General features: G+C 46.5%; 1 protein-coding gene across 1 annotated transcript; it reads right to left on the reverse strand.

Moving 5' to 3' along the window:
• Positions 1 to 433: 433 nt before the first annotated feature.
• On the reverse strand, positions 434 to 14200 carry PDCL3 (phosducin like 3). Its single transcript, XM_025354300.1, has 6 exons — positions 13825 to 14200; positions 10335 to 10461; positions 7980 to 8070; positions 7285 to 7428; positions 5378 to 5586; positions 434 to 639 (listed from the first exon to the last, which is right to left on the reverse strand). The coding sequence occupies exons 1-6, from the start codon at positions 13828 to 13830 to the stop codon at positions 497 to 499; spliced, it is 720 nt and encodes a 239-aa protein (XP_025210085.1). The 5' UTR covers positions 13831 to 14200; the 3' UTR covers positions 434 to 496.
• Between the last annotated feature and the right edge of the window lie 1667 nt (positions 14201 to 15867).

Here is a 15867-nt window from a genome sequence, read left to right on the forward strand (position 1 = left end):
CTTCGATACGGCCATGTTTCACAAAAATTGTCTGTTTCTTCAATAAATACTAAGATTCTTTTGTCCTAGAGAGCATTCCTGTATTTCGAGTTAATAATCTCACTGCTCTCTTTATAAAGTAAAAATAAACAATGTATCTATAAGGCTTAGTTTGCAATTTTCCACTGCATAATTTATTCACATTTAAAACTATATTTTTTATAGTTATATGTCAAAAAATAGTGACTAGGTTTTATGGCTTAAAATATAAATGAGGAAAACAGACATTTGCCATACAAATGGCTGTTTAATTTTTTTAGAGGAAATACTCTAAAAAAAAAGAGCTCCAAAATATTTAACAGAATTTCCAGCAATGATTATTTCTAAAATGTAAAGATTTGAAACATAATTTATACAAAACTAAAAAACAGAAGGATTCATTCTTGCTTTTTCCTTTTTTAAAAAATCCAGACAATTTGTCACAAGAAAGTTCGGCATGTTGATAGCAGCTGTAGCCTCAGTCACCCTCGGAACTGCTGCCCCTCCTCATGAAGACAGAGCGCCGCACTGAGGACAGCAACACGTCTTCAATCGGCTTCTTGGGGTTTTCCTCCAGGTCCGTCATAATTGCTCCAGATTCAGACAGTTTCCATTCCAATTCTACGTGGTAAAGAAAAAGCAAATCACCTAAGGCACTGCGCTGCCAAGGTCCCCTCACCCTAAGGCCATCAAGCTAGTTTTTTCTAAGTAGAAAATATAATTATCAAAATTTGGCCCAGCACAATGTATCACGCCTGTAATCCCAACACTTTGGGGGGCTAAGGCAGGAGGATCACTTGAGGCTAGGAGTTGAAGATCACCCTGGGCAATATAGGGAGACTCATCTCAAAAAATTTTTAAATTACCCGGGTACGCCAAGTGCTGTGGCTCACGCTTGTAATCCCAGCACTTGGGAAAGCCAACGCGGGTGGATTGCTTAAGCCCGGGAGTTCCAGACCAGCCTGGGCAACATGATGAAAAATCAGCCAGGCATGATGGCATGTGCCTGTGGTCCCAGCTACTTAGGAGGCTGGGGTGTAAGGATCACCTGAGCCTGGGAGGCAGAGGTTGCAGACAGCTAAGATCACACCACTGCACTCCAGCCTGGGCGACAGTGAGACTGTCTCAACAATAAAAATAAAAGTAAAAAATAAAAATTTGCTGGGTACCGTGGTGGTGTGTGCCTATAATCTCAGCTCTTTGGGAGGCTGAAGTGGCAGGATCGCATGAGCCCAGGAGTTCAAGGCTGCAGTGAACCATGATCATGTCACTGCACTCCAGCCTACAAGACAGAGCAAGACCTTGTCTCAAAAATACAAAGAATAAACCTATCCTCTGATGACTACAATTTCCCAGTTTGGACAATTTCCCAGGAAGGAAATCAGCATGAAAAATTTGAAGGAAATAATTTCCACAGACCTGCTGGCAATCTAACCATTAAATCCAATTTTAATAAACTCTTCAGCCTCATGTCCAGTATCTCAATCTATTGGGGTCAAAGAATAAATGTATGGTGATACCCTAGAACTTACACATTTGTTCCAACTAATAAAAAAAAGTAAAGCACCAGATAATAAAAAAACAGTAACTGAAGACTCAGCTCTAATACTTCACTCTTAAAATCAGTGAAATTCCTGTGGGCTGAGACCAAGTGAAGCAAAATCAAGTGATGTATTTGCCTACTTCAGAGAAGAGCCCAGGCAGAACCAAAGGACTACCCAAGAGATTCTACAACAAATGGCTTTGCTTAAGGAACATCAAGGCAGAGAGTTCTGCTAATTGGACACACGATTAAAATCTGAAAACCAGGCCGGGTGTGGTGGCTCACGCCTGTAATCCCAGCACTTTGGGAGGCCGAGGCGGGTGGATCATGAAGTCAGGAGATCGAGATCATCCTGTCTAAGATGGTCAAACCCCATCTCTACTAAAAATACAAAAAATTAGCCAGCCGTGGTAGCGGGTGCCTTGAGATCGTGCCACTGCACTCCAGCCTGGGCGACAAAGCGAAGACTATCTCAAAAAAAAAAAAAAAAAAAAAAATCTGAAAACCAATTTTACTGAAGTCTTATCTTAATCTACTTTTCTGGAGACAGGCTCTTGCTCCTCACCCAGGCTAGAGTGCTGTGGTGCAATCATAGCTCACTGTAACCTTGAACTCCTGGGTTCAAATGATCCTCTCGCCCACCTCCCTAGTAGCTGAGATTACAGGTGTGCACCACCACACCTGGCTAATTTCTTTTCTGTAGAGATGGGATCTCGCTATGTTGCCCAGGCTGGTCTCAAACTCCTGGCCTCATGTAATCCTCCAGCCTTAGCCTCCCAACGTGCTAGGATTACAGGCTTCAGCCAACGTGCTCAGTCGAATTTTACTTGTCTTATTAACTTAAAGTGATCCATGAAACAGAATAGAATGGTGATTATCAGGGGCACGAGTGGAAATGAGAGATGTTGGCCAAGGATAAACTTTCAGTTATAAGACGGGTAAGTTCTGAAGACCTAATGTAGAACATGGTAACTCCAGTGAATAATAATGTATTGTATACCTGAAATTTGCGAGGAAAGTAGATCTTAAGGATTCTTACCACAGTAAGGGTAGCTATGTGAAATGATGAGTGGTTAATTAATTGGATTGTGGTAATCATTTCACATTGTACCTATATTAAATCTCCATGTTATGTATCTTAAATATATTCAATTGTTTTGGTCAATCATACCTCAGTCATGCTGGGTTAAAAAAAAAAGTGCTCCACGAAGATGAGTAACACCAGTATTTGTAGCTCTAGGTACTTTGGTTGAATGTTATGCAAATTCAACCTGTTTCTTTAAAAAAAAAAAAAGACTTTGAACTCCTGACTTAAGAATTTATATTCGGCCAGACATGGTGGCTCAAGCCTATAATCCCAGAACTTCGGGAGGCGGCTGGATCACTTCTCACTTGAGGTCAGGAGTTCACAACCAGCCTGGGGAACATGGTGAAACCCCATCTCTACTAAAAATACAAAACTTAGCCGGCCATGGTGGCGCATGCCTGTAGTCCCAGCTACTTGGGAGGCTGAGACACGAGAATCGCTTGAACCCGGGAGGCAGAGGCTGGAGCGAGCCAAGATTACGCCACTGCACTCCAGCCTGGGTGACAGAGCAAGACCCTGTCTCAAAAATTAAAAAAAAAAAAAAAAAATCAATAAATAAAAAATATATATCTATCTTTATATATCCACACATGCGTACATAAGGGTATTTAATGTTACTGTTCATTTACACAAAGCAATCATATGTAAGTTCACTAGACTTCAAGACTTTTTTTTTAGAAATAAAGACAATTGCACACTTCTTTCTCCCCTCATGTTACACTCAAAAAAGGTCAAAATAAGATGTAAACATGTAGTTTGAAATGCTGTACACCTCTGAACACTGGATATGTAACTGATGTATCTTCTATATGTGTGTTTATGTGTGTTTGTATGTTTGTATATTTTTTTTTTTTTTTTTTTTTGGAGACAGTTTCGCTCGTTACCCAGGCTGGAGTGCAATGGCACGATCTCGGCTAACTGCAACCTCTGCCTCCCAGGTTCAAGTGATTCTCCTGCCTCAGCCTTCCAAGTAGCTGGGATTATAGGTGCCTGCCACCACGCGGAGCTAATTTTCTGTATTTTCAGTAGAGACGGGGTTTCACTATGTTAGCCAGGCTGGTTTCGAACTCCTGACCTCAGGCAATCCACCCACCTCGGCCTCCCAAAGTGCTGGGATTACAGGCATGAGCCACCACACCCGGCTGCCAGATGAGTATCTTAGTGGTACAGTATATAAAGTCATGTTTAAAAATGTTTTTCTAGTCAAGCATAGTTGGAAATATTATTTCAATAATTAGATAAAGAGTTTCACTTGGCAAGAATGCCTCTGGGCTGAGGTTCTGTGTGGATATGTATTTTGATACCTCCATGTTTAACAGGTAAAAAGGAATTAAAAAACACAGCCGGGCACAGTGGCTCATGCCTGTAATCCCAGCACTTTGGGAGGCTGTGGTGGGCAGATCACAAGGTACGGAGTTCAAGACCAGCCTGGCCAACATGGTGAAAACCTGTCTCTATTAAAAATACAAAGATTAGCCAGGCATGGTGGTGGGACCTGTAATCCCAGCTACTTGGGAGGTTGAGGCAGGAGAATGGTGTGAACCCAGAAGGTGGAGGTTCCAGTGAACTAAGCAAGATCACACCACTGCACTCCAGCCTGAGTGAAAGAGCAAAACTCCATCTCAAAAAAACAAACAAAAAACCCCACATCCTTCTGAGCTAACAGGCAGAATTAAATAAAATTTTAGTTTAATTTAAAAGCTGGCTGGGCGCAGTGGCTCACGCCTGTAATCCCAGCACTTTGGTAGGCCGAGGTGGGCGGATCACACGAGGTCAGGAGTTCAAGACCAGCCTGACCACATGGAGAAACCCCGTCTCTACTAAAAATACAAAAAAATTAGCCGGGCATGTTGGCACATGCCTGTAATCCCAGCTACTAGGGAGGCTGAGGCAGGTGAATTGCTTGAACCTGGGGGGCTGAGATTGCAGTGAGCCGAGATCACATGATTGCACTCCAGCCTGGGCAATAAGAGTGAAATTCCATCTCAAAAAATAAATAAAAGCTACTAACTGGGCGCAGTGGCTCACGTCTGTAATCCCAGCACTTTGGGAGGCTGAAGCGGGTAGATGACTTGAGGCCAGGAGTTCGCGACCAGCCTGGCCAACATGGTAAAACCCCATCTCCACTAAAAATACAAAAATTAGCTGGGCGTGGTGGTAGGTGCCAGTAATCCCAGCTACTTGGAGGGCAGAGGCAGGAGAATCACATGAACCTGGGAGGCAGAGGTTGCAGTAAGGCGAGATCATACCATTGCGCTCCAGCCTGGGTGACTGAGCAAGACTCAGTCTCAAAAAATAAATAAATAAATAAATAAGTAAATTTAAAAGCTACTAAGATACTCAACTGAGAATATTTCCATAGAAAAATACAAATATATACATTAACATCTCCCTGTGTTCATGTGAATTAAAGCAAAAGTGAATGTTGTGATCTCAAGCTACAAAAACATCCAACTGTAGAGACAAAATATATTCCACACCAAAATAAAAAATGTTTATATTTAAGTCTATCATATCTTCCTTTAACTATGAATCCGTAGAGCCCAGTTGTAACTGTTCCTGATTACGCAACTAAGATGAGAGATTAAATGTGCTTCTGTCCTCGTAACAGTCACTCATACACAGGCAGAAGTGAACTTGACCCACCATCGTCCAGGAAACAGATACTCTCTCCAACAGAAATGCGCCTCCCATCTCTCACAGCCCCGCCCGTCTCCCAGAGCCCTTACCATCTCTTGTCAGGTTCATGCCGCCAAACACCAGAGGACCAATAAACTGAGCCTTGATATCTCCTTCCAGGTAAACAAATATCGTGGGCAGATTCCTATCCGGATAATTGGGTATGCAGGTTGTTGAAATGGCTTTGATAAATTTGACATCAGGAAACTTCCTGGCAAGTCCACTGAGGTGCTGATTTATCAGGGCACACAGGGGAATTCTGTAAAACACACATAGAAAACAGAAGCAATTATGATCCCACATTTATACAGAACAAAGCTCAATGACCCTTCTACCCTATGTAAAACCTTGTAACAGTTTCACAAGTAATTCTGCTGCTAGCTAAGATGAATTAACTTTTTGTTTTTTTGTTTTGTTTTGTTTTTTGACATAGGGTCTTGTTTGTCACCCAGGCTAAATGGAGTGAAGTGGTGTGATCTCGGCTCACAAGCAATCCTCCCACCTCAGCCGCCTAAGCAGCTGGGGGTACAGGCACACGCCACCATGCCCAGCTAAGTTTTCGGGTTTTTTTTGTAAAGACAGGGTTTCGCCACGTTGCCCAGGCTGCTCTTAGACTCTTGAGCGCAAGATCCAGCTGCAATGGCCTCCCAAAGTGCTGGGATTACAGGTGTAAGCCAACATGCCCAGCTGAATCAACGTTTTTTAAAAACTTCCTAATATGCTGAGGGATACTGAAGAACACAAATCCAAAGTCCAATTTATTTGACGAAACAAGTCAGAAAAACAGCTTCGATGTAAAAGATAATTGCTATACCTTTCTTATAAGGTTGAATGAGAAAACGCTGAAGGTTTAGAATGTATGTAATGTCAGAAAATGTTTCCTGCTTTTAAAGAAGTTCCTGGCCAGGCGCAGTGGCTCACGTCTGTAATCCCAGCACTTTGGGAGGCCAAGGTAAGTGGATCACGAGGTCAGGACTTCAAGACCAGTCTGGCCAAGATGGTGAAACCCCGTCTCTAATGAAAATACAAAAATTAGCTGGTGGCAGGTGCCTGTAATCCCAGCTACTTGGGAGGCGGAGGCAGGAGAATCACTTGAACCCAGGAGATGGAGGTTGCAGTGAGCTGAGATCACGCCACTGTACTTCAGCCTGGTCGACAGAGTGAGACTCGTCTCAAAAAAAAAAAAAAAAAAAAAAATTCCTACATAAGCACTGGACTCTACAGTTTAAGACAAGACTGGAGAGCTGAGAAACATCGGAAGCCCTCAGTATCACACAGTTCAGGCAATTACTACTGTAAAAGCCAGCCTTGCCATCTATGAGATAAATTCATTACATAGAATGTTGAAATGTCAGAGTTCCTGTAAAGGAATAAATAACTTAGGAATTCCTTTTCGAAAACAGAAAAGCACAGTCTCCATTGCTATACTTTAACAAAGGCGTTCATATTAGTCACAAATATTAATTTGAAAGTCTTAAGATAAAAAATTAAGTAATAAGGTTTGGGCAAATCAGCAATAAAAACACAAAAAACTCAGTATCAGAAAAAAAAAATTTTTTTTTTTGAGACGGAGTCTTGCTCTGTCACCCAGGCTGGAGTGCAGTGGTATGATCTCGGCTCACTGCAAGCTCCGCCTCCCGGGTTCACACCATTCTCCCGCCTCAGCCTCCTGAGTAGCTGGGACTACAGGCGCCCGCCAGCATGCCCGGCTAATTTTTTTTTTGTTTTTGTATTTTTAGTAGAGATATGGTTTCATCGTGTTAGCCAGGATGGTCTCGATCTCCTGACCTCGTGATCCACCTGCCTTGGCCTCCCAAAGTGCTGGGATTACAGGTGTGAGCCACCACGCCTGGCCCAGAAAAAATTTTTTTAAACTCTCTGATATAGGTAAGACCTGAGATCCTGAAGACATAAATTCAAATTAACATTTGATAGATGGAGTAGAAGATCAGCTCACCCTTGTTTGTAAAGGTGCAAGACGACCCACAAGCCCTCGCCAGCTTTGGTAACTTCTTGAACATAATCCTTCCCTGAGATCTCTAAAACTTCTCCAAATTTATTCTTCAGTTTAGTTGCTTTCCACTCAGCCAGTCTCTGCCGTCTGCACAAAACAAGGAGAGAAACATCTTACATCCGCACACAAACACGTGCACACACACATCTTCTAGAAGGCAATGCTTGTAAAAGCCCAGGTTTATTTATAGGTCTCATGGCAAAAATCTAAGATCAGTTTGCTAAAATTCACAATATCATTATTTAACTATAGTCGCTCCCAAATGTTTCAGCTGAAAATTAATTTTTTGAAGGACACACATTTCTTTTTATTTTTTGAGACAGTCTGGCTCTGTCGCCCAGGCTGGAGAGCAGTGGCACAGTCTCAGCTCACTGCAACCTCCACTTCCCGGGCTCCTGAGTAGCTGGATCTATAGGCATTCGCCACCACACTCAGCTAATTTTTGTATTTGTAGAGACGGGGTTTCACAGGCTGGTCTCAAACTTCTGAGCTCAAGCGATCCGCCTGCCTCAGCCTCCCAAAGTGTTGGGACTACAGGTATGAGTCACCATGCTCAGCCCACACATTTTATTGCCATGCCAAAACAAAACAAAACAAAACAACAACAAAAAAAACCAGCCCTTCTGGGTGGCACTTACCTGTACATTTCAATAGCACGTTTATCCTCCTCATTAAACTCATCTTCATGATCCTCCAGCTCTTCCAAAGTCATATCTTCATATGTTTTCACTGAATTTAGTTACATCGGCAAAAAGCAAAAATTTAAAAAGATGAACAAACATTTTTCTTTTTTCCCCTCTCTTTTCTCCTAAAGATATGCACACACCACCAGATCCTTAGCCCACCTAAGCAAAAATTACTTAAGGCACCACACTACATTAGAAGCTGAGAGGCCGGGCCTGGTGGCTCACACCTGTAATCCCAATTTCTTGACTGACAGCATCTTCCCCAAGCCCTCAGATCCTCCTCCCCTCTCTTCTCCTACCCCCCCCCCCCCTGCCCCATGCTTTTTTTTTTTTTTTTTTTTTTGCGACAGAGTTTCACTCTTGTCATCCAGGCTGGAGTGCAATGGTGCGATCTCAACTCACTGAGAACCTCCACCTCCCAGATTCAAGCAATTCTCCTGCCTCAGCCTCCTGAGGAGCTGGGATTACGGCCGTGTGCCACCATGCCCAGCTAATTTTTGTATCATTAATAGACACAGGGTTTCACCATGTTGGCCAAGCTGGTCTTGAACTCCTGACCTCAAGTGATCTGCCCACCTCAAAGTGCTGGGATTATAGGAGTGAGCCACCGCCACACTTTGGAACCCTTGGCTGATTAAAATTCCCCAGGCTCAAACCTTTGACTACTTTCCTTCTTTATCCACACCCACTCCCTTGGTGATTGCATCTAATCTCATGGTGTTCAATGCTATCAATATGCTGACAAAGTATAGGCCTCCAGCCCAGACTTCTCTAATGTGGAGAAAAACATACCCAAGGGCCCTCTTAATGTGGTTATTTGTCTAACAGGGATCTCAAAGTGAACGCATCCCTTGGCTGGGTGCAGTGGCCTATAATCCCAGCTCTTTGGGAGACCGAGGTGGGTGGATCACTTGAGGTCAGGAGTTTTAGACCAGCCTGGCCAACATGGTGAAACCTCACCTCTACTAAAAATACAAAAAAATTAGCCAGGCGTGGTGGCACATGTCTGTAATCCCAGCTACTCGGGAGGCTGCTACAGGAGAATCGCTTGAACCTGGGAGGTGGAGGTTGTAGTGAGCCAAGACTGCGCCACAGCACTCCAGCCTGGGTAAGAGAGCGAGACTCCATCTCAAAAAAAAAAAGAGAAAATGTCCCTCCTCTGTTTAAACTTCCAAAAGCTTCCTGCCTCATTAGGTGTAAAGGCCAAGGTCCTTACTAGAAGCTACTGGGTCTGCTGAGGCTGCTCTGAACTCACTCTCCCACAGCACTTCCAGCCTCGTCAGGGATTCCCAGCCATGCCAGGGCCCACGTTTCACTCGCTCACATGGCCCCCTTCAGGAATCCCCAGATGTCTTCTTCACCTCCTTCAGGTCAACAACTCCCTCAGGTCTATTCAAATGCGTTCTTCAGCTCCTTCAGGTCTTTACCCAAATGCCAGCTTCACCTCCTTCAGGTCCACGCAAATGTCATCTCGGTGAGGCCCTCTCTGACCCTGCTTCTCCTCCAACCCTTTCGAGTCCCTTTTACTGCTTTATTTTCTTTATTGTTTACTGTCTGTCTCCCCCACTAGCATGTTGGTTCCCTGAGGGCAGAGAATTGTGTCTGGCTTATGCATAGCTACATCCCCAAACCCAGAAAAGCAGCTGACAATGATAATCATGCAGTAACCACTCGCTGGATACTTTCTAATAAATCCTTCTCTATATTAGCTGTAATGTGTCAGAGGACAAAAGTACTAGTCCCTGTGACCAATGCTTCTCAAACTATGACAAGCCTCAGAATCCTTTAAGGCACTTGTTTAAAATGCAGATTCCTGGGCCTCATTCCAGAGACTGCTTCAGTAAACACTAGGTGGGTGGGGTTACCAGCACTCCAAGGGACTCCAATTCAGACAGTATGACTGCCTTTGAGAAAACCCCCCTCAGACTCCCACACATTGCAAACATCTTATGCCTCCCCAAATGAAGCTATTTTTAGTTAACATCCTCAATGAAACCAGAGAATAAAGTATATGCTCAGGAAAAAATACAAATACTAAAATCTTGAACAAATTATCAAAGGGAATCACAGATCAGAAAGCAGAAAGAAGTATTTTCTTCAGTTCTCATCTGACATGGACAAGGACTTTGGGACACATCTGAAGTCCCGTTAAGTCTGTGACTCAGGAAGGTGAAGCTGAGAGATGCCCTGTGTCTCGTCTGAGGTCCCACAGACACAGTGTCCAACCCGTCTCCTGAGAGGGCAGTCAGAGGCTTAGGGAGCCATCTCCTAACCCAGACAGATGCAGAGGAAAGCCAGTGAACTCACCCACTGACTGCTGGAGGATGTGCTGCTCCTCATCTGACTCCTCTTCCAGTTCTTTCAGACTTTCCTTGGGGGGTAAGATACCCTTTTTGCGTAAGATGTCATTCCACTCAGTGTCTGCGTTGGGGTCCTAGAAGAGCGGGACCAAGGTTACCATGAGTGCTAAGTCTAGCATGTAGGGAGCCACACTGGGCACGGGGCCAAATGGGAAGAGTGACAGAAAGGGAAGAATTCACACCACAGTCTGTGAACTATTTCTGAGAAAGTGTCAAAAGATCCACAGCCCCTGTTTTGTTCTTCCTGTCTACCGCTCCCTGAATGGAGGAGCTATTCTTGGGGTAAAAATTAGGATGGGATGTGCAGATCAGCATTAATACTGATACCAAGGCTCTGACGTGGCATGTGTTCAATATTTTTAATAATGACTGAGAGTGCAGGGCGCGGTGGCTCACGCCTGTAATCCCAGCACTTCGAGAGGCTGAGGTCAGGAGATCGAGACCACCCTGGCTAACAGGGTGAAACCCCGTCTCTACTAAAAATACAAAAAATTAGCCGGGCGTGGTGGCGGGCACCTGTAGTCCCAGCTACTTGGGAGGCCGAGGCAGGAAAATGGCATGAACCCGGGAGGCGGAGCTTGCAGTGAGCTGAGATCGTGCCACTGCACTCCAGCCTGGGTGACAGTGAGACAGTCTCAAATAATAATAATAATAATGACTGAGAGTAATTCATTCAACAGATAAAATTTAAGTATCTACCACATGTAAATTACTGTAGGCCATTGGGAAGAGTGGTGAATGCAAGAGTCACCTGTGTTACAGTCAAGAGGAAGAGACAGGCAACAAACAAGTGTATATAGAAACTATACATAGATAAAATTGTGGCAAGCGCAATGACAAACAAGCTGTTTTAGAGAATTACCCAGGACCCACATTCCACAGAGTAGACAGGGATGTTCCCCATAGAGGAGGTAACATTCCCCCTGAGGGTGGGAAGCAACTTGTGACAGGAGTCTGGGGACTTAAAAATAATCTTGCAGGCCGGGCGTGGTCGCTCACGCCTGTAATCCCAGCACTTTCGGAGGCCAAGGTGGGCGGATCACGAGGTCAGGAGATTGAGATCACCCTGGCTAACAGGATCATCTCTACTAAAAATACAAAAAAACTAGCTGGGCGTGGTGGCAGGCGCCGGTAGTCCCAGCTACTCGGGAGGCTGAGGCAGGAGGATGGCATGAACCCGGGAGGCGGAGTTTGCAGTGAGCCGAGATCACGCCACCACACTCCAGCCTGGGAGACAGAGCGAGACTCCGTCTCAAAATAATAATAATAATCATTATCATCATCATCATCATCTTCCAGGCTGGGATCAGTGGCTCACGCCTGTAATCCCAGCTCTTCGGGAGGCCAAGGCAGGCAGAACATCTGAGGTCAGGAATTAAAGACCAGACTGGCCAATATAGTGAAACCCCATCTCCACCAAAAACACAAAAATTAGCCAGGTACGCGCCCGTAATCATGAAAATCTTCCAGGCAGAGCGGCCTGTGGCATGCGTAGGGCCCAAAAGCAAAGAGACTGTGACATTTTGAGGATCTCAGGCTGCAGATGAGGCTTGGCTGACAACTCTCTAACGGCCAAACCTGAGAGGAAAAGCTGAGACTTCTCAGAGTAGCTCATAAAATGCGGGGCACTCTTCTAAGCCCTTTTTCCTGTACCTTGTCACCAAATCTTCACAAGCCTAGGAGAGGCACGACATTTAGAGGCACTGCCGTGCTAGAACGGCTGGCCAAATCAGCCAGGATCAAATTCACCAAGGATCAATGTCACAAAGACTGATGTAAAAGTGGCTCTTGGATCCAGAACCCAGCTGCCCAAGCACCGGTTTGCATGGTGCAGCAAGAACACTGCTAATGGAGCTCAGGCTTGCTTTGGAATATGAAATCAGGAGCACTGTGAAAAGGGCACTGGGATAACTGGCCTCCAACCCCAACCCTGTGTGACAATTCTGAGATATATCAAAAGGAAAAATGAGGCCCGGCGCGGTGGCTCACGCCTGTAATCCCAGCACTTTGGGAGGCCGAGGCAGGCGGATCTCGTCAGGAAATCGAGACAATCCTGGCTAACACGGTGAAACCCCGTCTCTACTAAAAATACAAAAAATTAACCAGGTGTGGTGGCGGGCGCCTGTAGTCCCAGCTACTCGGGAGGCTGAGGCAGGAGAATGGCGTGAACCCCAGGAGACGGAGCTTGTAGTGAGCTGAGATCGCGCAACTGCACTCCAGCCTGGGCCACAGAGTGAGACTCCATCTCAAAAAAAAAAAAAAAAGAGCAGAATCCTTTCTACTGGGTGGTCAGGGAAGGCCTCAAGGAACCTGAAGGACAGGGGATGCAAAGGAGGCCAGGGCAGCCCTCAAGCTCCCACTTCACCATTTAGAGTGTCTAGGCCAGTCGAGGTGGCTCATCCTGTAATCCCAGCTCTTTGGAAGGCTGAGGCTGGGCAACACAGGGAGACCCCATCTGTACAAAAAATTAGCCCAGAGTGGTGGGTGCACGCCTGTGGACCCAGCTACTTCGGAGGCTGACAAGGGAGGATGGCTTAGCCCCGGGAGGTCGAGGTTGCAGTGAGCTGTAACAATGCCACTGCATTCCAATCTGGGCAACACAGCAAGACCCGGTCTCAAAAAAAAAAAAAAAAAAAAAGAAAGTAAGCGGCTCCTGGCAGATACGCCCTCCCCTCCAGACCCTAATGCCTCCCTCCCCAGCAAAACCCGCACCATCTCCTCTCCATCTGCCACTGAGCACATATTAGAATTTCTGACCACAGCGGGATCCTTGGACAGTGACAAAATTTAGTTGGCATAGATTTTTGCCCACAATGGTGCCCATTTCCATGGTGTTTTCATTCATTCTCTTTAGGCTTTAACCAAATTCCGCTAGTAAACTGCAGCTACAGAAAAATAATTTTACCTATTTTAATTAAAAAAAAAAAAACACGAAACCAGAGGGACCCTCGCGAGGGGTGGGGTCTGGAACCCGAGCGGTCAGATAGGGAGCGCGCCCCAACTGGACCCCAGGGCCCGGGGGAAGAGAGTGTAACTAAGCCCTGAGCAAGGGCTGCGCCGCTGCTTTACGTGGGAGAACCCTGGGCCGGACCCGCCGCTTCCTCTGCCCAGGTGTGCCTTAGAGGAGTTCAGCAGAGGAGGTAACTTTTGTCAGGCGGGATCCCGCAAGACCTTCACAAGTCCGGATAGGGAGAGACCTGGAGGAGACGAGGTTTGGGGGACCGGGCACAGAGAAGCCGGGAAGCCCAGGCCGCGGGTCCTGGTGGGACCACGCCCGCCCTCCCGCACTGCGCCTGCGCGGGGCCTGGACGCGCCGGGCCTCCCTCGTGCCTGCAGCGCCCGAGCTTCCCACAGGGCGGGCGTCCACCGCCGGCCGGAGCCCAATGAGACAAACGAACGGGCCGCAGCCCCCAGACCCGAGCCCCGTCCCAGCTCACCTGCATCTTGTTTCCAGTCGCTCAAGCCAGCTGTGCCGCGGCGCGCCCACCACAGCTCCCTTTTGTGCACGCGCACAGCGCCGTCACGCCTCTTCGCCCAGCCCTGCCTCCGCCCCGCCCAGGGACGAGCTGAGGGGAGTAAGGGCGGAAGCAACGGCTTTGCGTCTGCGCCCGCTCTTGAAGGAGCCGGCACTGAAGCGATTCGCATGCGCGAGGTAGGGTCTGCCCACTGTCCCGCCTGGAGTGCACTTGACCTGGTGCTAATTCTGGTGGCTGCCTTATTAGGGCTGGTCTTCAGCCGAGGAGGGGTGGGGCTGGGTGGAGGAGGAGCCCTGGGCCGTGTGCCTTTTCCAGCTGCCTGCCCAAACCTGTAAAGGCGTCTTCCTCTGACTAGCCTAGCAAGTCAGAAATAGAAAATTGCCTCTAGGCCGGGCGCGGTGGCACACGCCTGTAATCCCACGCCGAGGCGGGCGGATCACTTGAGGTCAGGAGTTCGAGATCAGCCTGGCCAACATGGTGACGCCCCGTTTCTACGAAAAATACCAAAATATTACTTGGGCGTGGTGGCGGTTGCCTGTAATCCCAGCTACTCGGGCGGCTGAGGCAGGAGAATTGCTTGAACGCGGGAGGCGAAGGTTACAGTGAGCTGAGATGGCTCCACTGCACTCCAGCCTGGGTGACAGAGCGAGACTCCGTCTCAAATTAATTAATTAATTAATTAATTAAAATGATGCAGGGTCTTCTGGAATTCGCCCACGAGCACTTCAGTATTGGGAAAGGAAACTCATTAATAAGACATTGAGAGCCTACTGTGTACCAGACACCATTCTAGGCTCTGCAGATGCAGCAGTGAGCAAAACACTAAAAGGTGAAAGTCATCTGCCGTGCCTGAGTATCAGGAGACCCATGTATGCAGGCACACAGGCACTGAGCAAAAAGCAGCAATCTGGCTTGTAAAATGCAGGTATTGGGCTCCAGAGCTTCTGCCCAGGCACACTCCGAGTTTCAGAGAGCAATGTTCCTACCTGGTATGGAAGGAAGCATCTTGCACACGTGGGCTAACTTGCTGCCTCCTGGCAACTAAGCGGACACAGATAGTAGAGACCCAGACACCTGTGAGATAGGCGCAGGGCTTCCAACTGTGGCTATGCATTAGAGTCACCTGGAAGCCCTCAAAAACTACGACTGTCTTGGGGCTCCATCCCCAGACAAATTAAATCGTTGGAAATGAGGCCTGGCACAGATATTTTCTTAAAGATCCTCAGGTGATGCCAAAGTGCACAATCGTTGATATAGAGTGAATCAAATGATTGCTTGAGAGCAAGTTTGTATTTAATTTATAAGGATCCTTAAGATTTTTCTAACTCATTTCAACTGAATTACAGGCCCTTTTAGGGATTTGTTTATTAATGTATCTGGCAGCACAATGTTTGTTGATGAATTTTCCTTGGGTCTCACCACCAAAATCAGGACTCGGACTAACTTTGAGTTTGATCCTGTGCTTCTTGCTCAGTCCTGCACAGCTACAGAGCGAGTGATGTTTTGTCCTTTCCTCATCCCCAGCCTTTGCTCTTCCCTGAGGCCTGTTTTCCAGGACTCAACTATTCCACAGTTGCTTTTCCCCACATGATCCGGTCGGAGGCATTCCAACCGAAGCGACTCCATCTTGAATAGGGGATGGGGAAAATGAGACTGAGACCTACTGGGCTGTATTCCCAGAAGGTTACACATGCTTAGTCACAGAATATTTACACTTAAGAGAAAAAATTAATAATGTTTACCAAACAGACCTAACACTTAACAGACCCAGGAAATGTCCTGGTGTCCTGAAAGATTTCTTTCTTTCTTTTGAGATGGAGTTTCACTCTCATTGCCCAAGTTGGAGTGCAATGGTGCCATCTCAGCTCATTGCAATTTCCACTTCCTGGGTTCAAGTGATTCTCCTGCCTCAGCCTCCTGAATAGCTGGGATTACAGGTGTGCACCACCACGCCTGGCTAATTTTTTTTTTTTGCGTTTGTAGTAGAGACGGGGTTTCCCTATG

This window comes from Theropithecus gelada, chromosome 13 (assembly GCF_003255815.1).
Source record: "Theropithecus gelada isolate Dixy chromosome 13, Tgel_1.0, whole genome shotgun sequence".
Taxonomy (NCBI): Eukaryota; Metazoa; Chordata; class Mammalia; order Primates; family Cercopithecidae; genus Theropithecus; species Theropithecus gelada.

Bases quoted from the DNA above. Each gene is read 5' to 3' on its own strand.
- PDCL3 (XM_025354300.1), bottom strand. The intron at 7,429-7,979 runs GTAAGTGCCACC...TGTTTTGTGCAG, and splicing joins CGTGCTATTGAAATGTACAG to ACGGCAGAGACTGGCTGAGT. The intron at 640-5,377 runs GTAAGGGCTCTG...TTTACCACGTAG, and splicing joins CATGAACCTGACAAGAGATG to AATTGGAATGGAAACTGTCT.